The sequence below is a fragment of the Pelodiscus sinensis genome, chromosome Z (assembly GCF_052426305.1).
Source record: "Pelodiscus sinensis isolate ZL-2025 chromosome Z, ASM5242630v1, whole genome shotgun sequence".
Lineage (NCBI taxonomy): Eukaryota > Metazoa > Chordata > Testudines > Trionychidae > Pelodiscus > Pelodiscus sinensis.
Genome location: NC_143085.1, coordinates 32,300,092 through 32,325,824, shown reverse-complemented (window position 1 = coordinate 32,325,824; position 25,733 = coordinate 32,300,092). Strand labels below are relative to the sequence as shown.

Sequence of the window (25,733 nt, the reverse complement as noted above, 5' to 3'; positions counted from 1 at the left end):
CTCCCAGAGAAACTGGCTTGCATCCCTGTGGCTCCATGGGCCCCTGGCCAGAGCGGTCAGCCCCATGCTCTGAGCACAGGGGTATGGCAGACAGCAGCAACAACTAGGGGAAAGGCCAAATTGTCCCCTCCCGATTATGTGGAAAGAGGGAAGTCTGCTGGACTGTGTGGTGTAAAATGGTCCCTAAAATGCTCGAGGGGGTATGGAGATGTGGGGAGTCCTGTGGCACTGCTAGCGGAGGAGACCTAGAGAGTTATGGGGACATGGCTGATGAGGGAAGGCACCACGGTGGCTGGGATAGCAAAGAAGACCAGAGAGGGAAGCCAATTTTTAAACTGGGGCATGCTTAGGCTCAGGGCTCTGGCCAGTCTCTGGGCCAGCTCCTTCTGGGTCAGTACCTTTTCCCCGAAGATCCGCTGGCAGATTCCATTCTTGGCCAGTTTCTCCTTCACCTGCCTTGTCAGCTCCAAGGTGTCCACTTCCCTGTACATATACATCTCGTATTGCTCTGGGGTGAGTGGGGGCACAGTCGGCTTGAGGGTGCGTGGGACATACGCCGGGTAATAGGAGAGGCGGCCAGCGCTTTGTGGCTCTGAGCTGGCCCCTTCGGATTTCATCTCCACAGCCTTGTGAGGTTCCTCGTCGCCTGCAGCCAGCTCCTCCTCGCTGGGCTCCCCCCGTAGCCAGGCTCGCCCATTGGCCAGGCTCGAGTAGCTGGAGGAGGAGGAGGAGAGGGACGGTGACACGGAGGTGTAGGGCTGGCTGAGCAGGCTCCTCTCTGAGGCCCAGTGCTGGTCGAAGTAGGAGCCGGCGTCGCCTATCTCCGACTTGACCTTGCGGATGATGCTCTGCACAAAGGCGGCGGGCGAGAGCACCGCCAGGGAGGTCTGCGTGGAGGTGGAGCTGGACCCAGTGCCCAGCGTCCCCTCCTCCTGCTTGATGTAGGCCTGGACGATGTTCTGGCTGACAGTGGCCAAGGTGGAACGCTCTGTGGGTGGTGCGGCCTCGGGCCTGCTGCTGCCACCAGACTCAATCTCTAGTAGGGCCTGCTGCTGGGCCTGCATCTCCCGCCGGGCCTGCTCCAGGATGCTTTTAATGGCCTCTTCTGAGTTGCTGTTGCCATTGGTGACTGCCTGGGGGGCAGCCAAGCTCTTGGTTTCACCTGAGGACAGAGCAGACAACGCAGGAATGAGGAGGCAGGGAAAGGGCACTGCCCAGGACTGGGAAATGAAACACTGCCGGGCAAAGGGCATCTTGAGTGGGGGCCAGGGCCCTCTGATTCACTGGGTTCAGCACAGTTGGCTGTAGGCCTCAACAGGCCCACACAGGTTTTAGGCCATGGACGCTCTGCTAGAACCTTCCCTCCACATCTGCGTATCATGGGGCTGACAGATCTGAGACCTGGCTGGGTGGGGATGTGCCAGCTCTTCTGGACCAGCCCAGCTCATTCTGCACAGGAGATGGGATGGCCACCGTCATGGCTGACCCCTCAGGAATTAAACCAGGGACTTTCAGAGCTAAAAGCGTGAGCTGCTATAGCTTTAATGAAAACCCCAACCCTCTCTCACTGGGGCTGTAACAGACTTGCCTCCCTTCTCTCACATACTTCATCAACGGGTTACGCATGCAGCAGGATTAGCTCAGAAAAGGGGATAAAGTCTTTTGTAAGGAGCTCGGAGATCTACAGCTGGAAAGCACTGGTAATGCTCTGCAGCACAGAACCTCAATGCTGGAGTCAACACAATCTAAACCAATAGGATTAGCTGGTTGTAAATGCCTTCAAAAGAACAACAGTCTACATATGATCCCTTTGGGCAGCCCTGAGCAAAGAGCTATCATAGCCTTCATGGAAAAGAACACTTAGATCTTAGAACATATATCTATGCTGTTCATGGACAGCCGCACATTATAACCTCTTATGGCGAGGGCCTTCCAAATTCAAGGTCTATTTTTGTCAATTTCATGGGCACGGGATTTTGCCAATTGTAAATGTCATGATTTCAGCTATTTAAATCTGAAATATCAGTGTGCCACTGAAGGGGTTTTGACCCAAAAAAAGAGCTGGGAGGGGATTTGCAAGATTATGGGGTTGGAGACTGTGGCACTGTGGCCTTTACTTTTGTGCAGCTGCAGGCAGCAGTGCTGCCTTCAGAGTTGGGCAACTGGAGAGGCAACTGGAGGCTGCTGCCCAGGAGCCCAGCTCTGAGGGTAGAGCTGCCACCAGCAGCAGTGCAGAAGGAAGGATGGCATACTATGGTTGCCAGCCTTTACTTCCACCTTGCTGCTTTCAGAGCTGGGCCCTCAGCTAGCAGCTGCTGCTTTCTGGCCGCCTAAATCTGAAAGCAGCACAGATGTGTGGCAATGCCACAACTTCCTGAAAATAACCTTGCAATCTCCATGAAATTCCCTTTTGGGTCTAGACCATACAATTTGAGAAACACTGGTTATCCCTGTGAAATCTCTAGAACATAAAGTAAAAGCACACAAAAGACCAGATTTCATGAGGAGACACCAGATTTAATGGTCTGCAATATGTTTTAAATGGCCCTGAATTTGGTAGGGCCCTACTTGCAGGGGTTTGAGAGAGAAGTTGAGGGTATGGCCTCCCAATAAAAGGCAGGGGGGGAGTCCATCTAACACCACCACCATCCTATCTTTATATGAGCTATGTTTATTAAAAATACTATTATTAACAACAAGCCTAGCTCTTATGCACAAATATGATTATATTGACTATCAAGGCTGGTGACAGACTTCACTGGGTCCTGGGTAATGTGTGTGGGGGACAAAGATCTGAGTCCCCTGTAAGGGGTGGGGTCTCAGGTGAAAGGGGCGTGGATTGAGGCAGCCAGCCCTCGGTGCCATCTGGATCACACTGTGCAGGACTTCAGCAGCAGTAACAGAGGCAGATGCCTGCAGCCCCAAGGCCTTTTAAATCACTGAGCTTTGGGGCAACTGTTGATTATATAGTATAGGGTTATTTCAGGAGGAGGTCTGGAATATTATTTCTAAATCTAGAAAGACAGACTGAGTGAGATAATATCTTTTACTGGACCAACCTGTTGGTAAAAGAGACAAGCTTTCATGCTTACCCAGGGCTCTTGTCTCCTTCCTCAACATAATTTGGTCCAATAAAAGATAAAAGATATGACCTCACCCATTCCGTCTCTCTGATATCCTGGGAGCGAGTTAGCTACAATACTGCAAGCAACAATGGAAGCTATTTATAGAGCTGTGAACCCTCCATGGGAAAAAAATCGCTAAAGATCATTGTAAGCCTTTTCACTGAGGTGTCACTCACTGTGTCAGTGTCTTCTGCAGAGATCAAAAGTTGAATGTTTGTGGGTGGAGAGAGAAAAGAAAACCAAGCTATTTTTGCAGGTAGCATAAATTCTTTGTAATTGCTGGATTATGTAACTGTGACAAATGCATTCTAACGAAAGCTTGCTAATACACTGGCAAAGGACAGGGAAAGCTTTTCCATTGTATCCCCCCATTCTCATTTGCTTCAGCTTTATGAATTGTGTTTCCTTCAACTGAAACTTGTGTGAAACACAATTACACAGACTACACAATCGTCATGAACTGCACACCCAAAACTTAGTGGCCCCTTTGGAAAATCTTGGCCAAGACCAGAGGGGAGTTTAGAAGCCAATGCAAATATTTACATAAAGAATTAAATTAATTTCTATTAATGGGAAACGTGGTTAAAAACCACAGAAGTCAGGAAAGGCAGATGTTTCCTGGAGCAATAGATCACTAGCCCCATTATGTATTGTATACTCACATAGGGGACAGTATGTTGCTCATTTAGTGAGAGGTAGCATATGTCTGAGGCTCTGAACATCACCTCTCCAGTGGAGGAGAAATCAGTAATGTGGTGTAGGGGATGACTCTGAAAGTAACTCATTGGCTGTGTCTACAGTGGGCCACTAATTCTGGAAAAGCAGCCGCTTTTCCAGAATAACTTGCCAGCTGTCTACACTGGCTGATTGCTTTTCCGGAAAAGCAATGACAATCTACTGTAAAATTGTCAGTGTTTTTCTGGAAAAACTATGCTGCTCCCGTTCGGGCAAAAGTCCTTTTCCAGAAAAACTATTCCAGATAAGGGCCAGTGTAGACAGCACAGTAGTCTTTTCCACAAAAAAGCCCCGATCACGAAAATGACGATCGGGGCTTTTTTCCGGAAAAGCGCATCTACATTGGCCACGGATGCTTTTCCGGAAAAAGTGCTTTTCTGGAAAAGCATCCTGCCAATGTAGACGCGCTTTTTCCGGAAATACTTATAACGGAAAACTGTTCCGTTTTAAGCATTTCCGGAAAAGGGTGCCAGTGTAGATGTAGCCATTGTGTTTACACTCATACACCAGTCCTAGAACAGAGGGTGGTCAAACAGCATACAGAGCAAACCCTCCTTTTTTGGGATCTCAGCCCATCTTAATGTCTGATTTCCTGGGAGCAACTCAGGCACAGGAACTGATTCCACTCAGGTTTTGTCTACACTAACACTTCTGTTGGAAAAACTTTTGTTGGTCATGGGAGTAAAAGACCCAGCTCCCTGAGCAGCCTAAGTTTTGCTGACAAAAGTGCTGGTGTAGACAGTGCTATGCTGGCAGAAGAGGCTCTCCTACTGACAATGCTAATGTTGTTCCTTGGGGGTGGGTTAGATATGCCAGCAAGAGAGCTCTAGCCTATCAGCAAAGAGTAGCTACACAGGAAAAATTAGAGCAGCACAGCCATAGTGGCAGAGCTGTGCAGTTTTTAAGATCTGTATTATAGATATAGCTTCAGAGACCAAGGCAGAGAGCAAACTCCCTTGGTGCTCCCATAGCTCTTTCTAATCCGAGCCTTGCATAATAAAACTAACACGAAGACACAGAGCATATCTTCCCAAGACTGACCAGTTGCTCGCATGCCAAAGAAAAGAACTTGGAAGACTATGTGTAACAGTGCCACCTGGGGACACCTGCCATAATAATGTTTTACACTACAGCAAAACAGAGGAACAGAATACAATGCATAAGTGCAGCAGGACCAAGCTAGAAGGGCAGCTACAACTTAAAATCTAGTCAGTCAATTAAGAAGTCTGTTAAACATGGTTTCATGTGCCACATCTGCCCTTAAACGGCTCCCTTGCCAATATTTGTGGGTTCATAATTTCATTGTCCTGTTTTTTAAAGTATGTTTCCTCTCTAATTGGTGTGAGTAAGTCTCACACAAGCAACAGGGGAAAGCAATTCTGCACACACTTACTCATGTTGTCAGTCCCAGAACTGACAGACATATGGAGTTTTCAGGACTGGGCCCTGACAGACCATATGGGAAACGATGAAACTGACAAGACACAAAGTGCACAAAGGAACCAAACTGAAAACAGAGAAAAATAACATCTTTTGCTAATCTCATAAATAATTTCAGGGTGCCTTGAAACAAGGGGAGTTAAACCATTTCCAGACAGAGGGGTGATAATCTGGCTGTCATCCAGTCACTCAAGCACTGGATTTGGTTTTATCTTTTGTTTTGTCTGTTTAGATTGTGAAATTCTTGTGGGCAAGGAGTCTCTCACACTATGTGGCTGGGCACAACCTAGTACAATGGGGCCCTGATTTCAGCTGGAGCCCACAGGCACTAGGTAACACAAATAATCATCTATTTTTTAAGGTTGCTTTTGACCTTTAAATTAAAAAAATTCCCATGTTAGGACATTACCTCTGCAGTCCAGTTGTTTGCATGTAATTTCCTTGCCTTAAAAAAAATGCCTCTGCTTCATATCATTATCATGTAAATCATCCCAATCTGGATGTGATGACCAGATCTTACTGAAGTGAAGGGGATAGGGGAGTTTCCATGTTGGCTGGTATAGTGTGATCTGAGTTAGTTTCCTATATTTCTGGATAAATATGGTAGCAATCACTATGTCTACATGAAGCTTCTTATATCTTCACAATGGAAATGACTTCTGATGTTCTAATATGCCAATTGTTTTTAAATTCTTCAGGTGAAGAGATTGTACTTGAACCTTCTTAATCCAATTCAGTTTGGGGCATACATTCAGCTTGGCAAATTTCAGCTCTCCTTGGGCTGATTTGGAAAGTCAGCGGCATACGAAGTCAGAGAGTTTGTCTGGACATAAGTGCCCACTAGAGCGTATGGTTTGCCATGCACATCTGAAGCCAGTGTTTTATTTTTACCACTGCCAAATAAACCCCCTTAAAGATTATGCCAATATGCAAACATGTTTGTTTTCCCTGTCTGTTTTTCCACCATTATCATCTAATTTAATTCTTTGGGATTCTGCTTTGTCAGCGACTACCTGCTTTAAAATATTTCACTTCTTGTAATTGACTCTGAACACAGCTGGTTTAATGATTCCTCATGCCATATGGATCAGGCATCCTTATTTATTCATCTATTTCAGGGAAAAAGAGGTTAGATTCGAAGTTTTTAAAACAGCAACTCAATTTACATTTGCCTTTGTGCAGGCAGGGAGCTGAGGAGCCCCCAGAATCATGGAAAAATGTATCTTCTGTAATGACATTTAAATGGTTTGTTTTCATTGCTGTCCCCTACTGTCAGAAGTCTACATGGAAGGTTTCATTTTATAGTACAACTGTGTATGTGGATTTTGCCAAATGACATTGTCTCAGTTCTACTAAGAATTGGCTTCAATCTAATGGCAAGATAATGATCACAGATTATTCTTCAAAGATAGGAAATGACAAGAAAAGCCCAATTATGGAATTACTTCCAGCATCAGAGGTGTTGCTATGCCTGCATCCAGCAGAGGGCAGCATGCAGTACATACATTTCAACAGACCCATTGGAATGAAGTGATGAATTTTATACATACCTTGCTCAGGTCTCAGTAGTTGTAAGAATACCAGGGAACTAATTTTAAAAGGACACTTCTGGATTAAACAACAGGTGTTCAACTCTTTCAAGCCCAGATGCTTAAAGATAACTGCCTAAATCCATATTTATGGTCGGCACTTCCAGTTGTACAATTTCAGCCAAGAAGTTTAACAAAATGTGCAAGGTTTTCAAAAGGGACAAAGTCTGGGGTTCCACCTGAGACATCTTAAACAGGCCTTGGTCCTCAGAAAGTGCAGAGCAGCCAGTCTCTGGCAGTCAGACCCCACAAAGTGATCTCAAGCTACCGACTTAAAAACTGAGGTGCTGAAAACCACTAGACGTTCTGGAAAAACTTGCAGCCCTACCTGTACAAAGACTAACCCAAGGGATGAAACAGAGACTGTGCTTGGTTTTTTATCTCTTTTGGGAATTGCTTTATTGGTGGTGTTTCCCCCCTTTTAGCGTTTTTTCCGACTTACCCATGCAGAAGGGTGGGTCAGTTTCACTTCCCACAGTTCTCTGTGTGGTAACACCAAGCTGCAAGGTGGGACGGGATTAGGACAGGGGACTTAGTGGTCAAAGAACAAATCAGGCAAATCTGTTCCTCATTTTGCTTAGATGGGAAGGAGCAATGACCTGGGGCGAGAGGACGCAGAAGGGGACGACACACCATCCCATTGGCATGAAGCTGCCGCTCCGCTAGTGATCAAGCACTTAAGGGATATTTGGGATCTTATTATTGTTCTCATGTATTAATTATGTGCCTGACAGATTCATGCAGTCGGGCCCTCCGTTCACTTCCTTCTCCTGTACCAGCAATAGTTTTGTTCATTTAACGAGTCCTGACCTCTGTTTTCCAGGTGTGGTATCTCAGGAGGAAGAGAATGATCAGAAAGATGTGGATCCCAGGCACTGCTTCTCTTGGCTGGGTCAGCTCCCATATATCATTTTGTCGGCTTGGCACCATAAATCCAAAGCTTGCCCTGAGGCTAACACTCATCTGTGTGATGATGGGAGCTTTGCCTGGCTCTGTGACTGCCCCACCTACCTCCCTTTTGAGACTCGATCTCCTTCTTCGCTTGTTCCAGGATATTTTTGATGGCATCGTCAGAGCCGGTTTCTGGCGTTCTAATCCTCGGAGTAATGCTACCTGATCAAAGAGGCATGATAACAGATTTGTCACTTGCGCTGTTTTTACAAGCTCCACTTGTATGTCAGGAAGTATTTACCGATGCTCGTGTTCGGTTATTTTTAGGAACTCCACTTTTAAGGAAATGTCACTCCCCATTAGTCACTAGCAAAACTGAAGAGAGGCCAGGTATCTGGCTGTCAGTTTACACCTCATTCATTTCCTATACCATGCAGCACGGCCTCCTCCCCTTCTCCCAATGCCCTCTGGTTTGAAGGGCATTGCAATCCCATTTGCAACAAAGGCGGGAACACACCAATGGAGCACGGATGCTGGCCGCAGGGAGTGTGTGAGTGTACTTTGCTTCTGGGGGGAATAAACTCCAGAGGGCTTTCACAGCACTGTGTTCTCAGCTGAGTGCCCCTGCCAGCACCGCTTAGCCAGGTAATAGGGACACAAGTGGACAAGAGGTTAATTTCACCTCACTGCCCACTTCCCCCTGTGCAGGTGCTGATGGGAAGGGCTATACATTGGCTGCCTGGGAGATCTAAGAGGAGAAGTATTGGGGAACCGTGGGTTTCGCAGCTGGCGTGGGAATAGAATTGGGCTGCCCTCCCCACAGGGCATTTTCTGCTTTTGTGTTACAGCCCTTCTCCCTGCTAACTGGGTCTGTGCCTTCCTGCAGATCTTCCTTCCACCTTTCTTTCCTGTTGCTGGCAGAGAGGCCAAAGGCCCGTCGGGCCCCGGGTACTGAGCTCTCCAGCCTGCTGTTATCAGGCAGTCGGTGATCTGTGTTTGTACAACACCCCTGAGGTGCTCCAATACCTGATACCGCTGTGAGGGGCCCATGAGAAGAGGCAGTAATGTGCTGTGGGCCTTGGCTTGGCCAGCTTGCCCGCCTCAACTATGCTCACCTCTTAAGTGGTGCTTTCCGCCTGAGCTGAGCAGATCAGACTAAAACCTCCTAGGGAGCCTGGGCTTTACCTCAGTCTGCTTAGCCTGGGCTTCAAGCCATGTGCCTGTCTGCACGAGGCTCGTCACACCCACCAGGACACGCCAGCTACCCCACGTGAAACTCACCCCCCAAGCTCATGTCCAGCCCACTAAATAGCGGCGTTTGGACACCGCTGTAGGATCTGGTGCCTGCCCTCAGCACTGGATTTAATATGCTGTGTGAAGGCTGCACAGAACCCACGTTCCTATGGGGCCTATCAAATAGACTGCCAAAAGCAAAGCTCTAGTCAGGATATTGCCTCCATGCCTTTCGCACGCCCATGAAATACACGAGCATGCTACTGGCTCTCTCTGAAATGGCCCATCTCCCTGGATCTTATGCTAGCAACCTGGCAGCAGGATGCTTTCATTTGTTAGGGCAGCTCTCTGGGTCTGTCTGAATCCTCCAATCACACTGACAAACAAATGGCTCTCCCAAGCGGCATGTCTAACAATGACGCAGTTTTCAATTAGCCGGAACATCGCAGGGCTCCGTGTTGAATCTGCTTGGAGATTAAATGGGTTTTTATCCTCTGTGTGCCTGGCAAATGCTGACATAGGTCATTTCTGGATTCCATAGCAAGTAGATTCGGGCTCATGTTTCAGGGAGAAACCGACCAGCATCACTAATGCAGAATGACTATTCCAGAATACCTGTGACAGTATGTTTTAAGTATTCTGGAATTAATCCCTCTTGGGAATGTGATTTTATTCTGGGACAATTTTTCCAAGAACAGATTAGACCAGGCGTGGGCAATAAGATGGCGGCGATTTGCCAGGATTAGCTCCTGGTGGACCATTGCTGAGCCTCCACAGGTACAGGCGATTGCAGCTCCCATTGGCTACAGATTGCTGTTCCCAGACAATGGGAGTTGCAGGAAGCAGCAGGGGCTAACCAATGTTGGTATTTCCCCACTGCTGGATTAGACCAACTCCTGGCAGAGAGGGTCTCAGCATACTTGGTCCTGCCTGCCTGCAGGCTGATGGACTCTTGCCCTATGTTGTCTGGTTCCAGAGTAGCCTCTGCTCCTCAGTTTCTCCCCTTAGAAACAGAAAACCAGTTTCCACCACTTACAGCTCCTGAAGCAGAAGCAGCTGAGCACGCCTTATCTCGACTGCAGCTGCTACCACTCGAAATGCTAACAGATGGAGAAGCTTAGCCCCTTGCCCCCCTCTGTAATGTAGAACTATGCCACCTATGGTACAGCAAAGACCAGGAGCTCACGTGCCTTCTGCGATCCCACTCACATCTGGCTATGTGTTTGTCAAGCACTGGAGGCCAAGGGAAGTATCGGAGTGGCTGGTTGGAGAAGTCTGCAGAGAGCTAGGACAGAGCTATTGCTGCACTAGGTGACTATGTGAGCTGTACATTCTCCAGCTCTCCCCTGGACCTCTTATGGACTGTGAATGCCGCAGGGTTGGTTGTGGGGGGGGAAGGAGGAGGAGGGAACAACTTTCAGTTCTCTACTTTTCAGGCGTCTCCAGCCTGCACCCGGTTTTGGCCCGTTGGGGCTCAGAGGAGCTTCCCAGCATGTCTGGCAAATGCTGATGTAGGTCATTTCTGGAGAGACACAGAACCAGAAGGGCGGCGCCACCCATAATTGACCCCCCCTTTCCCTCATCCCCTGATCCTGCCCAACCAGGTTAAGTGCAGGGAAGGCTGCAGGAGGATCAGGGAGCCAAGAAGTTGAAAAGGAAACAGGTGGAAAATGCTGCTGTGCCAGTGTGCTCCAGGGGCAGGTCAGTCAGTTGCTCCAGCCTTTCACACGGCAAAATCCACGACCTGCCTGCCAGTTGGAGGAGAGAGGCTGCAGCAGGGTTCTAATCTACCACCGAGCGACCAAGGTCTCTTGGATAACAGAGCAGCAGCATCAGGAGAGTCACTTTCCTGTCTGCCCTAGTCACACAGGAGCTGGAAGTTACTCTCAGCATTGAGCTCCTATGAAATATATATTGCAGATGATGCTTTAACCCAAAACTAGGTGATCTGTACACCACAGAGTGCTGGTTTGTTACAGGCAGGGGACACTTGTTTTTATAGTGGGTTTAGCCCTATTTGGAACAGCGCAATATCATCCAGGGTGCTTCTACACAGCACCCTAAACTCGAAATAAGATATAGTCTACACAGCGCCAAATTATGAAATAATGCGCTATTTTGAGACAACCCTTAAACCTCATGGAATAGGGGCTACAGGGATGCTGAAAGAGAGTGTCTGTTATTTTGAGACCTATCCTGAGATAGCAGGCACGTTCAAAAGACGTGGGGTAGCTATTTCGGGATACTTCCGGTATCCTGAAATAGCCCCACTATGTAGACATTTCCAGTGTCCCCTGTAAGCTGTGTGCATGTGCGGCCACTCAGAAGAGATTCCAATGCCACCCAACAGATAAGCAAAGTGCCCACAGCTAGGTTTTGTTTCTACTGGTGGTGCATGTTCGCACGTGTCTTGGTGTGCATAACATAATGTATTCTGCAAAAAATCCACACATGCCTGGAAAAGATTAGAGGGAACATTGGTATGATCTGGTGCATTTTTGGGGATTTCAATCAGCCTGTGTTCAATTCTGAATAGCTAGGCTACATCTAGACAGTGGAGCTATTTTGGGATAGCAGAAGTATCCTGAAATAGCAATTCCGCATCTTTAAATACGCACATTATTTTGAAATAGATTTTGAAACAATGGGCGTGTTATTCTGGCATCCCTATAGCCCTTGTTCCATGAGAGTTAAGAGACTTATCGGGATAGCACTTTATTTCAAAATTTGGTGCTGTGCAGATAGTGCCAAATTTCAAAATAAGCTATTTTAAAATTACCTTGAAATAAGCTACACAATTTGTGCAGTGCAAATTGCGTAGCTTATTTAAGAGGTAAGGGTGCTGTGTAGATGCACCCTTTCAGGGTAGGGGCCAGCTGGGCACTAGAGAAACTCTGGCCAAGTTCAGTTCTTCAAAGCAGCCTGATTTTTTCTAGCATCTGCCTGGGGGAAGCTACAGGGGTTCAGCACCAGCCTCGCATTGCTAATCTGCAAGGGTAGTAACATCCCACACTGCCTCACAGCAGAGCTGGTTGGTCTTGTGGCTAAATGCCGGATTGAAGAACCTGGGTTATAATCCCAGGTCTAACCCGACACTGTGTGTGTGGCCTGAGACAAGTAAGAAAGGGATTAAGGCTGTGAGTGTTCGCAACCCTCCTGTGCAGGGGAAGAGTAGTTAATAGCAGAGGCAGCACTGGACTGAGGTCTCCTGTCAAGTCTTTCTTTTGGTTCTCCTGCCCATGGATTGGGACTTCCTGAAATGGTACAATGAACAATTAAATGTCCCTTGTCAGAAGAAATGAACAAAGCGCCTCAGTGAGGCGGCTCCCTTTAGGTTGGTTTTCAATAATTATTATTCCCTAGGGCCCAACCCTCTCTCTGTGCCCATGGAAGCCGATGGTGGCAGGTGCTCAGCACCTTGCTGGATTGGACCTTGGCCTACTGTTCCCAGGTGCTGGGAATCGGGGCTCTCTCTCCTCCTGGTCGCTAGTGCAAGCAGGGAGTTTCCACAGGGTCTCTCCGGGCTATGGATTCCGCTTGCCCCCAGCAAGACAAAGTGAACATCCTGCGTCCTGCAATGTCTCCCTCCCTCCTCCCCCCATGGCTTATGTAGCGTTTGAGCCGACCCCCTCCAGGCCACTCACCTCGCTGGCGCACCTGAATGGTCCTCAGTGCCAGCACGTTCTGCTCATCGGAGAGGAACTGCTTCATCTTGAGGAACGGCTCCTTCCCTTTCACTGTCAGCTTGCGCCAGGGCTTGGGCCTGGCCAGGATCTCGCTGACGGAGCCCTGCGAGAGCCCCAGGACGTAGTGGCCAAAGACGCGCTGGCCAATGTTGTGTTTCAGCAGCTGCTCCTTGACTTGGAAGGCGATCTCGGCCGTGTCCAGCTGCTCCTCGTCAGCAGAGCTAGCGCTGCTGCCTTCCGACTGCTCGCTGGGTGGGCTCGAGTCGCTGGCAGCGGCAGCCTGGCCGGGGGTGGCAGGCAGTGCAGGGCCTTTGGCCGTGTAGAAGGGGGAGGGGAAGGCCAGCATGCTGCCACTCTCACTCTTGTACACCGGCGGCAACATCTGCTTGGGGAGCAAGGCCTCTGTCGGCAGCCGCTCACCCCCAGCCAGGCTGGGGAAAGGGGACAATGAGAAAGTCCTCTGGGCTTCCTGGGCCATGGGTGGGGCCAGCAGAGGCTGGAGAGGGCTGGGGGACGCAGGCTCTTCCCCAAGGGGCTGTGAGAGCTGCTGGGGAGAGGGGTAGGACTGGTCCGTGCCCATGGAATCCTTCACCAACTCGTCCTCAGAGTGATCCTCCTCTAAAGACGAGAGAGAGACACACACACTACAGCACAGAGTGCAGGGCTGGGGAGCCCAGCACGGACAACAATATGCCCAGAGCCAGCAATACGACACGGCCACACCGTCCAGACTGGACATCGTACCATTTCCCTGGCCCGGGGCCTGATCCTGAGTTTGGGACCCTCAGTGCCCACTGAATGATTAGGAGAAAGGGGAGCTGCGTGACTCCATGTTGGGGGTGCTGATGCTGAATCAAGGCCATACCTGGCCCACAGGAGATGCTGGCGCTGCAATCAAAAAGCCATGCCTGGCCCATGCCAGCTGTGGGGCGGTTTAGCTGCAGCATAGATGTGTGGGCCCAGGCTGGAGCTGTGGCTCCAGGATCCTGTGACGTGAGAGGGTCCTTGAGCTCTGGCTGCGTCCAGGAATGTCTGTGCAGCAATTAAAACAGAGCTGTGGAATCTTTGTGGGTCGGGGGCCACTGACCCACAGAAAAGTCAGCCAGGGGCCACACACAAGTGCGAAACAAAAAACCCCTCCCTGATGTGGCCCCTGACTGAAGCAGAAAGACACTCCCCACATTTTCCTTGCACACCAGAGCCAGGCTCCAGTCTAGTAGATTTTGTGCGTTCCAGCCCTGTGGTGGGGTGGTGTGGAGGCTGCAGTGCCTGCATGGGCTCCCCAATCTTGGGCAGGCCCTGAGTCTCAGGGGGCCAGATCCAGTTAAGCCAGGGGCTGCATTTGGTCCCTGGGCATGAGGTTCCCCATCCCTGAATTAAACCATCCCTGAGCCCAAACCAATGGGCATGGGTCAGCCAGGGGTGTCTAACGGCACCATAATGTCACTGGCAACAGCCCTGATGCAAAGGAACAAGCCTGCTCCCTTGGCTACACATGCACCGGGACAAGCTTTCTCTGCCCTTTGCCTCAGAGGCACGGGCCGCTAGCTGAGCAGTTCCACTCCTGAAGCTGGACTGGGAGAGAGGCAGGGCCAGAGAGGTCTCCCTTGTTCCAGGATTTGCCTCTCCTGGTCCCACAGAGCCTGGGGTAGCTGAGCTGTAGGCCATTAGGCTTTCTCAGGCCTTTGCCCAATGGAGAGCTATGTCCTCAGCTAAACCTCCTGAGGTGAACCTCGGTAGGATGGTGATGCTGGAGCCACTTAGAGCAAAGGCTGAGGGGCTCTGGTCTAATCCTAGAGCTTCCATTGCGCTGTGACGTGAGAGGGTCCTTGAGCTCTGGCTGCGTCCAGGAATGTCTGTGCAGCAATTAAAACAGAGCTGTGGAATCTTTGTGGGTCGGGGGCCGCTGACCCACAGAAAAGTCAGCCAGGGGCCACACAAAAGTGAGAAACAAAAAACCCCTCCCTGATGTGGCCCCTGACTGAAGCAGAAAGACACTCAGAGTCAGGAGGCCAGGAAGGTAGGCTGCTCTCTGCCATCAGCGACAGGCTGGCAAGTGTGCTACCGAGCTGCCATGCCTCCTGGGACGACATCTGGGGAAGTCTGTCTCCAACGCAGCTCAGAGCAGCCCCTGGAGCTCTCAATGCCCCTCCCAATCCTCTATGTACCAAAGATGCCAAAATACTTTACAAGGGAGGGGGAAGGTCTACAATGAGGAAACAGCAGCTCAGGTAGGGGAGGGTGGTCTCAGGGCTAAAGCAGGTGCCAAGAGCTCTGAAAATTTGGGTTCTCTCCCCACCTCTGCGACAAACTCCTTATGTGAGCCAAGAGAAGTCAGATCACTGCTCCTTCCTCAGTTTCCCCTTATCTTCCCTGCCTCGGGGACTTGTGAGGCTCAGTTTGGGTGTCTGCACAGCCACTTTCACCACAAACACTCTACAAGCTGTTCTCAAGGAAACTCAGGGTTCCAATCCCCGCTCATTGTCAGTGATTGGCCCAACGAGGAGTCAATGGGAGAGTGTGTAAAGGAACTCAGGAGTCTTGAGCACCCCCAGGGATGATTATGACTGTTACATTCGTATGTGTTTTGCAATAAATGCACTGGGGAAGTGTTATAAATATAAAACCAAACAAAAAAACATGTTGTCCTACCAGTGCTGGCTAAGAGATTTGGCTTTTCCAACAGGTATTTCTGGGAAGGATAGAAAGATTCTTTGCCCAGAAGCAAGGGCTCGCCTGGTTTCGATATGCTCTGAAAGAGAGAAAGCAGCATTCGGGAAAGATTTATTGATTGCCTGGAGATGACGATTTTGCAACCGACTCTCAGTGAGTCCCGAGCCGATTCCAGCACTTGCCTGAGAAAGGCTGCAGTTTGCAGAGGCCAGCTTCATTGCCTTCAGAATGCTGGAAGGAAAACAAGACAGGGTAAGTCCTGAGGCTAATCCTCTTCCTTGACACAGACACACAGGGAGGGAAGCAAGGTAACTGGGGAGCTCTGGCCAGCGTGTCCACTCCATCCCATCCAAGCGCTGCCTTTGAAACCAGGGGGAAGGTTTTTTTAATTAACGGCTGGCGTTTCCCATCAGAGCTACCGGTGCAGCTTTTCCCTGCCATACTGCCTTTTGAGCTCGATGCAATGTGACATCCTCTCTCCGTATTTGAGGGAGAACTCCATGGGCCCAGAGTCAGGAGGCCAGGAAGGTAGGCTGCTCTCTGCCTTCAGCGACAGGCTGGCAAGTGTGCTACGGAGCTGCCATGCCTCCTGGGACGACATCTGGGGAAGTCTGTCTCCAACGCAGCTCAGAGCAGCCCCTGGAGCTCTCAATGCCCCTCCCAATCCTGTGTACCCACACACCAGGCAGGCATGTGGGCAGGAAAAGGACAGCGCACAGTTGTGGACCTTACCTCAGCTCTGTTTTAATTTCCTCATAGTCAGACTGGGCCTGCAATTTTTCTTCCAGCTTCTAAACAAGGAATGAGAGCGAAACAAGAGTGAGAATGGATTGGTCCTTCTTCCGGGGACACAGCCAGCTCTCAGCTCCACGCAGGCTAAGGATGTCCCAGGAGCTAAACCCCTCTGCTGAGTGTAATCTCATGTGCTGCCCAGCTGGCCCATTGAGATGAACTCAGGCCCAAGAAAAGATTAAGAGGGGACATGACAGCAGCTTTCAAGTCCTAAACTGCTGTCACAAGGAGGAGGGAGAAAAATTGTTCTCCTAGGCCTCTGAGGATAGGATAAGAAGTAATGGACTTAAACTGCAGCAAGGGAGGTTTAGGTTGGACATTAGGAAAAACTTCCTAGCTGTCAGGGTGGCCAAACACTGGAATAAATTGCCCAGGGAGGTTGTGGAATCTCCATCACCGGAGAGATTTAAGAACAGGTTGGACAGACATCCATCAGGGATGATCTAGATGGTGGTTGGTCCTGCCGTGAGGGCAGGGGACTGGACTTGATGGTCTCTTGAGGTCCCTTCCAGTTCTAGTGTTCTATGATTCGGTGGAAGGAGGCTGATTTGCCCCAGCTCACACTCCAGCCCACACCCTGTAGCGCTGCATTGCCCACGTTTGTGGAGATTCTCTTTCAAGGGCTGGAGTCTGATCTCCCTGAACCCAGTGGGACTCTCTTGACTTCAGTGGGCTTCTCTCCTGATTTACACCATGTCACCAAGATCGGAGGCAGGCCCATACAGTGGTTGTCCGTGCTGCTCAGGTTGCCTCCTTTTAGAAATGGATTTCCCCCGGAGAATCCCCTGTGCCCTGCTCAGCACTTCAGTGTGTATTTTGCAGCCACCCCTGCTGAAAGGCCAGAATTTTTCTTCCTACTTTGAAGGACAGAAAGGGACACGTACCTCAATCGCTTCATTCTTGGCCATGAGTTGCCGCTCCAGGTCCGCAATCTGGTTGGCTGAGGACTCTTCCAGCTCCTGCAGAGAGTTCTGGAGGTGCTGAATGTCCTTGAGGAGCCGGAGGATCTCCCGGTCCTTTGCCACCAGCGTAGCCTCGAGCCTGGGCCCTGAGCACAGCGAATAGTTCACTTTATCCTGCAAGGAGATCAGGGCAGCGTGAACCATCCAGCCACAGTGCCCTGGGCTGCCCTGTGCTTCTGCTCAGAGCACAGATGGGCTGGCAGCCCAAAAGCTCCCAATTCCAGTCCATGGGTTATTACAAGACAGTCACTCCCTGGTGCTACCTGCTGCTTTCCCAAGGGGTCACTGTATACTCTGCCCGCTGCGTAGTGTCCCATTATGCGCCGTCCCCTGAGGCAACAGAACCCAGCATGACACAGTGCTGTGCATCAGTTCAGATGCTAGATTGCTGCAGCTGTTTGGTTGGGCAGCGGAGCTCCCGGGACTCTGTGTCCCATAGCACAACCGCCACCTTTGGCTGAGCTCTGGTGAGCAGCTGGTTTGAGAGCCCAGGGGCCGAGGGTATCATCAGCCAGATCCAAGAAGTTGGCTCAAGACACCGGATTTTCAGATCGTCTCCATTCCCAAGATGCCACCTTGCCTTGTAATTTTGGGCATGGGTTTAAGGTGTTATAGGCTTGGGTGGCTTTAAGCCACTTTCGCACCCTCCCAGGTCTGGGCTAGTTCAGGGGGTGGAGAAGCCCATGACATGCCAGAGATAATCCTGGAGACCCCCTTGGAATGCCCCATGCTGCACTGCAATGCCAACCCACTGCACCACGCTTGCAAGAGGCTCCGAGAGATGGCCTGTGTAACCCACACACCCGATGGGTGTGAAAGAGTCGCAGAAGAGTCGCCGTGTGAGTCTGTAACTTTAAAAACAGTGAGTCGTCCTGTGGCACCTTAGAGACTAACAAATGTATAGGATCATGAGCTTCTGTAGGCCAAACCCACTTCATCAGATGGAGCTGGAGTGGAAATAACAGAAACCGAGAGATATATAATAGCAGAAGAAGTTCTTGTCCATTGTAGGACCACTTAACTTAATGAAGCTAGTTAAGTGGACTGGATGTGTCCCATACATAGCTTTTCAGGTAGATATGCAGATGTTAAAGACAGGAGAAATTAGCTTTGTAATGTGCCAACCAGTTAACGTCTTTGTTCAAGCCCAGGTTCAGTGTCACATTTGAAGATAAATTCCAGTTCTGCAGACTCTCTCTGTAATTGGTTAATGAAATTCCTTTGTAGAAGAATGGTCACAGTCCCATGTAGGGCACTGAGACCACTTACAGAGAGAAAGAATGGGTTTCCTCTACAGCCTTAGCTGAAAGCTAGCAGGCTTTTAGGTCAAGCTGTAGAGCAGGGGTGGTCAATAATTTTTGAAAGGGAGCCACTTCACAAAGTTCAGAAGTGTCCGTGGGCCATCCCGGAAGGGGTGGGGGCCTTAGGTGTAAGGGACAGGGCCATGCTGTGAAAAGATGCCAATATGTTTTTTACATAACAAAGTAATTCAAAATATAATAATCATTAACTGCATACAACATTATCCAAAGATTATCATAGAAGACAACACTTGTAACATTTGTAGCAACACTAACATTATGAGAACACTTGTAACATTTGTAATAACTACAACACTAACACTAAACATAGGGCACTGAAAATTAGTACTTAGTCCTGCCATGAGTGTAGGGGACTAAACTAAATGACTTTGAGGCCCCTTCCAGCCCTATGATTCCATGAAATAGTATCCAAGTCCCTGTTTTTCCTCCCCCCACACTAAGTATATTCAGTTAGGGTTTATGGGTTACAAAAGATTCCCCCACTTGACTATAAAATGGCATCTAGATATTTTAATCAAAACCAGTTATAATGAAATAGGTTGGTTATTGGTTTATCAGAGGGATCCTGCATCCCTGGCAATGCGCTAGAGGTGTGGGGAGCTGCGAGCCCTTTCAGCTGTTCCTCTAAAGGGCTCTTGTGTTCCCCAAGCCACTAGGGTTGCCTGACAGGCGCTGGGAAGGTGCCAGCCCTTTAAATAGAAACACTTAAAAGGGCTTTCAGCTCCACTGGCCTCTAATGCAGTTGGGAGGGAGTCAGCAATTCAAGCCCTTTTAAGTGCTTCTATTGAAAAGGCTTGTTGCCTTCCCCACCACTGTCAAGCAATGCTTGCCTAGCAGCCTGGGGGAACAGGAGGGCCCGTTGAATAAAAACAGCTGGCATCTCTGGCAACTTGCTAGAGGAGCTGCGAGCCCTCTCAGCTGTTTCTATTTAAAGGGCTCTCCTGTTCCCCACAGCTGCGAGGCAAACCTGTTGTCTGACCCGCAGGGGAAGGGGCCAGCCCTTTAAATAAAAGCAGCTGAAAGGGGTTGCAGCTCCCCATGCCTCTGTCAGCCCTTCCCATGCTCTCTATTTAAGGGGCGTGAGCCCGTCTCGCCTAGCAGCACCAGGGAACAGGAGAGCACTTGAAATAGAAACAGCTCTAAGGGCTCGCAGCCCTCCCCCCCCAGCGTGTTGTGGGCTCGCAGCTCCTGCTCCGCTGGCGCATTGCTAGGGAGCCAGAGACACCAGCCCTTGCAGCTGTTTCCATTTAAGGGGCTTGAGCCTTCCCTTCCCCTGCTGCCCAAGGCTGGGGAAGACGGGAGCACTTTAAACAGAAGCGGTTAGAAGGGCTCTTGCCCCTCCCCCACAACGAGCTTAGGGGCAGGGCCTGGTGGCTGGATCAAAGCCCTAGGCGGGCATCCAGACTGCCGAGAGGCTTGTGCACTAAGCTCCAGAGGTCTCAGGTTCAGTTCCGCTCAGCAGGGTTACTTTTGAGCAGGATAATTGTCCCCTGGCCACATTGCTTCCCGCCTCCCAGCCCTCTGGCACGGCATCCAGGCTCAAAGCAGGGTGAGCTTGTGTTTGATGGCAGAGATAAAAAGGCTGAAGGAAAGCAATGTCCCCCAGCTGGCAAGCCCTGACAACATGCCGGGAGGGGTGTTACCTGCATTCTGAGGGGGTGAGGGGAGACATGTGAAGCCAGATACAGACACATGTCTAACTGAGCTCCAGTATAGCAATAAAATGCCCTCTGCCAGTGTCTTCACATTAGGGATGATTTATTGCAGTCCCTGCCAGGCACAGCCTTCTATTGACAGAGGATATAGACTGAAAAATAAACAAATATTTAAATGTGTTTCCTAGAGGCGACAAACCAGATGGACTAACGAAGCCAGAAGCTGGGACGGAAATCACCTCGAGAGGGCTCATGTATATCCTGTTATACTTAGATTTCATTAATGGTGCGTGAGCCTGTCTTTACAAACATTAAAGATCTGGGGCTTGGTGCTAATTCACTCTCCTTGTGCAGGCATGGGGCCCAGAATCAATGCTTATTTCTCTGTCTCTCTCGAAGGGCCTGATGCAGTGAGGTGCTGAGCACCAGGAGCTCTCATGGCTCAGCACGACAAAGGATTGGGTCCCTGGGCTTTTGTCTGCAACTCTGAACTCAGGAGCCTGTGTTCTGATCTACAGCAGCAGAAAACACCTGTATCCCATAGACTTGTGCAGGGCTGTCCTTAGGGTGTATGGGCCCTACACAGTGCTATTAAACTGGTGCCACTGAGCCCATCAGCAGCCCAGAGGGATGATTTTTTTAGACGTGTGATTTTATATACTGGAAAACCAAGGCCCTTAAAGTTTCCTGCACCCTGGACTCCAGGTCAGCTCCCCAGCTGGCGTGAATAGGCCTGGCTCCCACAAGGTCTGTAGAGCAAAGCCAGTTTCCTGCAGCCAAGGATCTGACCTGCTGAGTGCTGCTGTTGCTGAACATCAGACGCGCCTCTCCCTTACCCCGCTGGATCCTTGTGGAGAGCAACAGGCCAGCCGAATGGAAGTATTGACAGACGCGAGCTGCTCCCGCAGATCCTCCACTTCCCTCTGCGCTGCCTCCGCCCGCTGCAAGGGAAGCAATGATGTGTGTCAGCAGGGCACTCCATTCCACAGAGGCAGCCAACCAGCCACACACTGGAGGCACTTCCCGTGTTGAACTTTTCACCCAGGCCTAAAGCTGCGCGGCTGTTGGGGACAACCCTCCTCTGTATGGGAGCCCAGGCTTAATTTGTAATGAAAGAGGGGCTGGGGCTCAAGCAATTTTTTTTTTTACTTTCCTAACTGGTGCAGCAAGCCCAGAGGTGCCGGGGCCCGGAATCACCAGGCCCAGGAGTGTCAGGGCTCGGAGTCACCAGGCCCGGGGGTGCCAGGGCTCGGAGTCGCCAGGCCCGAGGGTGCCGGGGCTTGGAGTCGCCAGGCCCGGAGGATGTTGGGGCTCGGAGTCGCCAGGCCTGGGGGGTGTCGGGGCTCGGAGTTGCCAGGCCCGGGGGGTTTTGGGGCTTGGAGTCACCAGGCCCAGGGGTGCCGGGGCTCGGAGCCACCAAGCCCGGGGGGTGTCAGGGCTCAGAGCCCCAGGAAGCCCTGGCACAAATAAAGTAATGGCCACCCTGAATAATACCTATGTGGAGTCAGCACAACACTACAACAATGGCCAGGCTCTGGGTACAGAGAGCCCAAACCACTCCTGTTAAGAGTCTAGCTTCTGCCTGTCGGAGTCAGGAAGTGAACGGTGAAAGCCAGGCTAGGTGGCTAGCAAAGCAGTCATCCCTAGAGAGTGCCCACTGCTTCCACTGCCGTCAAGGGGATGTTTGTCTCTCTGCGGGTGAGAGAACAGGCCACCTCTGTGAGCTCACTGCTCTCATGTGTTTCAGCGAGCCACAGGGCAACAGTCATGCGGTGCACAGGGTTCCCAGTGTTCTGGTGTCTTCGGATCCAGGGGCGGTGGTGGCCCAGTACAGAAATAGGGCTGGCCAGAGATCCTGATCTGGATACAAATTTCTTCGGGTTCACATTTGTTTGGACCCTGTTATCATTTCAACACGCTACTTAATGCCCTACAGCAGCACATAAGATCATACATAAGATCATAAGAACATAAGAACAGCCAGACTGGGCCAGACCAAAAGTCCGTCTAGCCTGGTATCCTGTCTTCTGACAGTGGCCAATGCCCGATAGCCCAGAGGGACTGAACAGAACAGGGAATCATTAAGTGATCCCTCCCCTGTCACCCATTCCCAGCTTCTTACAAACAGAGGCTAGGGACACCATTCTTACCCATCGTGGCTACTAGCCATTGATGGATCCGTCCTCCATGAATTTATCTAGCTCTTTTTTGAACCCTGTCTTGCTTGAACCCAAGTGCTAATCACTTCTAGTCTTTAAAAATGCCAGGCAAAGCATGGGAGGTGTCACTCCCTCCGTCACAAGCAAATCCCAAGGTGGGATTTCCTGCTTCTCTAAACTTCCTGCTTCTCTAAAACCCCTCCCCATTCCAGTTAGACATTGCTTTCTTCTCTTCCTGACCTAAAATCTTGTTTAGTGTTGCTGTGCGCTGTTTAAACAGCTGCTACAATCCACCCCAGAGACAGCTGCATTTCAGTGGTGGGCAAAGTGATCCCACGCAGTTCATACATCTTTCAAAAGACACTGATGCCTTCTGCATGAAAGGTGATATTTACATGTACATTACTACGTATGAATATTTCATTACTCATGCCTCGTTTGCATTTACATTTTTGTGACTTCAAAAGAAAAAAAGCCCCACCTCATGGAAAAATGTATCAAATGAGTAGCAAGGACTCCAGAAACGTACACAGTTCTGAATGCATTATTTTGCTCTACGCCCTAGGCATTGTACCTGCCCTAAATCTCCCCAGACACTGGAGCAGATGGTGTATAATGCTGATGACTCTTGAACTATGGAGGCATGTCACCATCAGCAGTGTGATAACTAAAGCACAAAACAAAGAGAGCGGGTCAAACTATGCTATGAGTGCCATCAGGGCAATCCCGTGTGCCAATGTAACCAAAACCAGAGGGTGGCTCAGGTTGTTTTAAAGAGCATCAATGGATAAAAGTGTTGCATAGCTCACAAGGTGTCTCCTTTCATATCTCCTGGCTAATGCAGGAGTGTTCCCAGTAGGGATTCACAAGCCACCATGTCACTCTGAGCCATGTCTGTCAGGTTTGGGTTTAATTCCTTCACCAGCCCTGGGATCCAGCTGCCAGCGCTGTGAGGAGATCCCATGGTCACTGAGTCAGTTCCCCCACCCCAAGAAGTCCTGGGGGCAACAATCTGAGCGATCGGCTCAGATACCAAGCTGCTCTTCCCAAGGGGGTAGATCCAGCACGAGACACAGGCTCTGGTGGTGCAGCTGATATGGGCAGAGCTTAGGGCTAGGGGCGGGGCGTTTCACATGGGCATTGCCAATGGCTGCAGGAGCCTGCACTCACCTGGATCTTCCTCCACTGCCCACGCTGCAGAGCTAATCACCTCAGTCCCTGGATATTCGCAGGGAGCAAAGGGAAGGAAATCAGTTATTTGGGCCGTGCCAGCTAGAGATTCAGCGGAAAGAATTTCTCCTCACCTGATTGGCTTGTTCAAGGTTTGTCATGATCATTGCTACTTCATCTGCCCTGAGACAGCAAAGCAAAGCAAAAACACAAAAAAAACAAAACAAAACAACAATTAATTGGCAAGCAGTTGAGCATCTCTGCACACATTCCATTGTGTTCAACAATAAGCCAGGTGGATTTAAAAAAAACAACTTAATTGAAATATGACATTTGAGCCATCTGTGTGCAATATGCATAATGCAGCCTTGCAAAACTGTCATGGAAAAGTTCTGACCTAGAGACCAAATCTTCGTGCCTGTCCTGACTGTGATGCTGCAGACACATGGATAGATCGGCAGATGAAGAAAACACTAAAGCTATTTGACTCACCCATCAAAAATAATATTCCCAGGGCTCGACAAATCTGTGTATCTACTCTCCCATGGTGAGTACATTTCAGCCGGTCGCCCCGTTCACTGGTGGTGCACACATGCACAGTGCCGGTCTGGCACCTGCACAGTGTGGGGCTGGTGAGTGGATTTTGCTGTGGTTTGTCAAGCCCTGAATATTCCCATATCATCACAGTGTTCCCTGCAAACTGTGCGGTGCTGTGGCCACTCAGGAGAGATTCAAATGCTACCCACCTGATGAGCAGATCACCCACAGCTAGGTTTTGTGTGAACGTAACAAAATTTATTCTGCACATGGATGGAAAAAAATCCGCATATGGATGAACAACAGTAGAGGGAAAATTGCCTGGCAAGTGTAATTTTGTTCCTCAAACGGGCCAGACTGATAGTCCTGACCATCTGTCTGCTGATATCCACAGGTCAGATACAACATGGGCAGCAATGATGCTAACTCCCCACACCACCTGCCCATGTTGGATCTGGAATGACCACCCGCCAGGGTTAACAGGAGTTCTGCCTCTGCGACCCAGACAATCCTTAGTTTCTCCGCTAGACCCCCAGCAAGGTGGCGGTTCATGCCAGCTGTGACATTAGCATTATAGAGTGAGCAACTGTCCATGAGCACCTGGCCACAGGCCACCCCCGCTCATTTCATGCAGGCCGACAAAGAACCCCAAGATGGGAACACTTTTGGGTCACTAGCAAGTCATGCCCATGTGCAAGATGGTAATCGCGACATGAAAGGCTCCTTCTCCCACTGCCGGTTCTCTGAGCCACCCACTGCCTCTAAATGACTTTCCCCAAAGGCCTCTTTATCTTGGGTTATTTGTCAATGAGGAGCCTTTGCATCTGTGTAATTGCTTCCCACTTGCTATTTTGCCAGCCGTGGAGAGCTGGCATAATGCCTCTGTACAGGGCACCGGATTTATTTATTGTAGGAGGGTCAAAAGCTGAAGTTTCTAATTTGTGGTCTCCAGTCCCGGCTATGCAACATTCAACGGCTGGCAAATTAACAAAATATAAACAAGCTGAATGAACCCAACCGGGGGAAGTCCAAAATGTGCCTCCGAAAGATGCAAAGATACCAAGGGATGGGACCAAGCAAGTTTTCATCCCTATCATTCTGTGCATGGTGGCTGCGATGCTGATCAAAGGCAACATTCATTACAGCACTGCGTGTACAAAATGGCATCTAAAATGGTATCTCAAATTATCAAAGAACATCTGCTTGGGAATGATATGATTAAGTGTTCTGACTGGGGTGCATAATAGGAATGAGCGGGCACGCCTGTGTGCGTGCGTGTGTGATGAGGATGTGTGAGTGAGACTGGTGGAACATTTGAACAGCTGTAAATGCTTGGCAGCTTCCACGGCTAGCAAGAGCCGACGGGAGGGAAAAGATGTTCCTGACTCATAAAAGTAAATGGCACCCGACCAAAAAAAATAAGAACAAGCCAATGTACATTTAATGAAGCGGAGGAGCCTGTTAAATATAATCCAGCAATCGTACTCTCCCCCCTGCCGCTAGAAGGCAGCTCAAGATATATTTGTACATCTGGAAGTGGTCCTGGTAAGGCCCAGAGGTTTTAAGGAAGAACTGATTTTAGCTTATGATTATAATTTCTGAAACTGCAGGGAATTTGCCTTTAGACCTGAGCTTTTGGTCCCATCCATTAGAAGAGAGAGGTGCTAGCTACAAAGTCCAGATCTGCAAGTCTTTGCTGAAGACAGAGGGCATTTGGATCTGGGGTCTTATTAGCAGCACATCTCTAGCAGAAAGCCTAGGAAC

The 25,733-nt window shown here is 49.9% G+C and overlaps 1 protein-coding gene across 3 annotated transcripts in view; it reads right to left on the bottom strand.

Annotated features, from left to right (window-relative positions):
• The window catches only part of CUX2 (cut like homeobox 2), a 281,972-nt gene that overhangs the window by 14,382 nt on the left and 241,857 nt on the right, over positions 1-25,733 (bottom strand). For all 3 annotated transcript variants that reach the window (XM_075898702.2, XM_075898705.2, XM_075898704.2), the window contains 9 exons: positions 23,567-23,615; positions 20,940-21,044; positions 17,049-17,240; positions 16,105-16,163; positions 15,555-15,603; positions 15,352-15,451; positions 12,658-13,317; positions 7,901-8,002; positions 399-1,162 (listed from right to left, as the gene is read on the bottom strand). In XM_075898702.2, the coding sequence (XP_075754817.1) occupies positions 399-1,162; positions 7,901-8,002; positions 12,658-13,317; positions 15,352-15,451; positions 15,555-15,603; positions 16,105-16,163; positions 17,049-17,240; positions 20,940-21,044; positions 23,567-23,615 (2,080 nt within the window). The remainder of the gene's footprint in view (positions 1-398; positions 1,163-7,900; positions 8,003-12,657; positions 13,318-15,351; positions 15,452-15,554; positions 15,604-16,104; positions 16,164-17,048; positions 17,241-20,939; positions 21,045-23,566; positions 23,616-25,733) is intronic.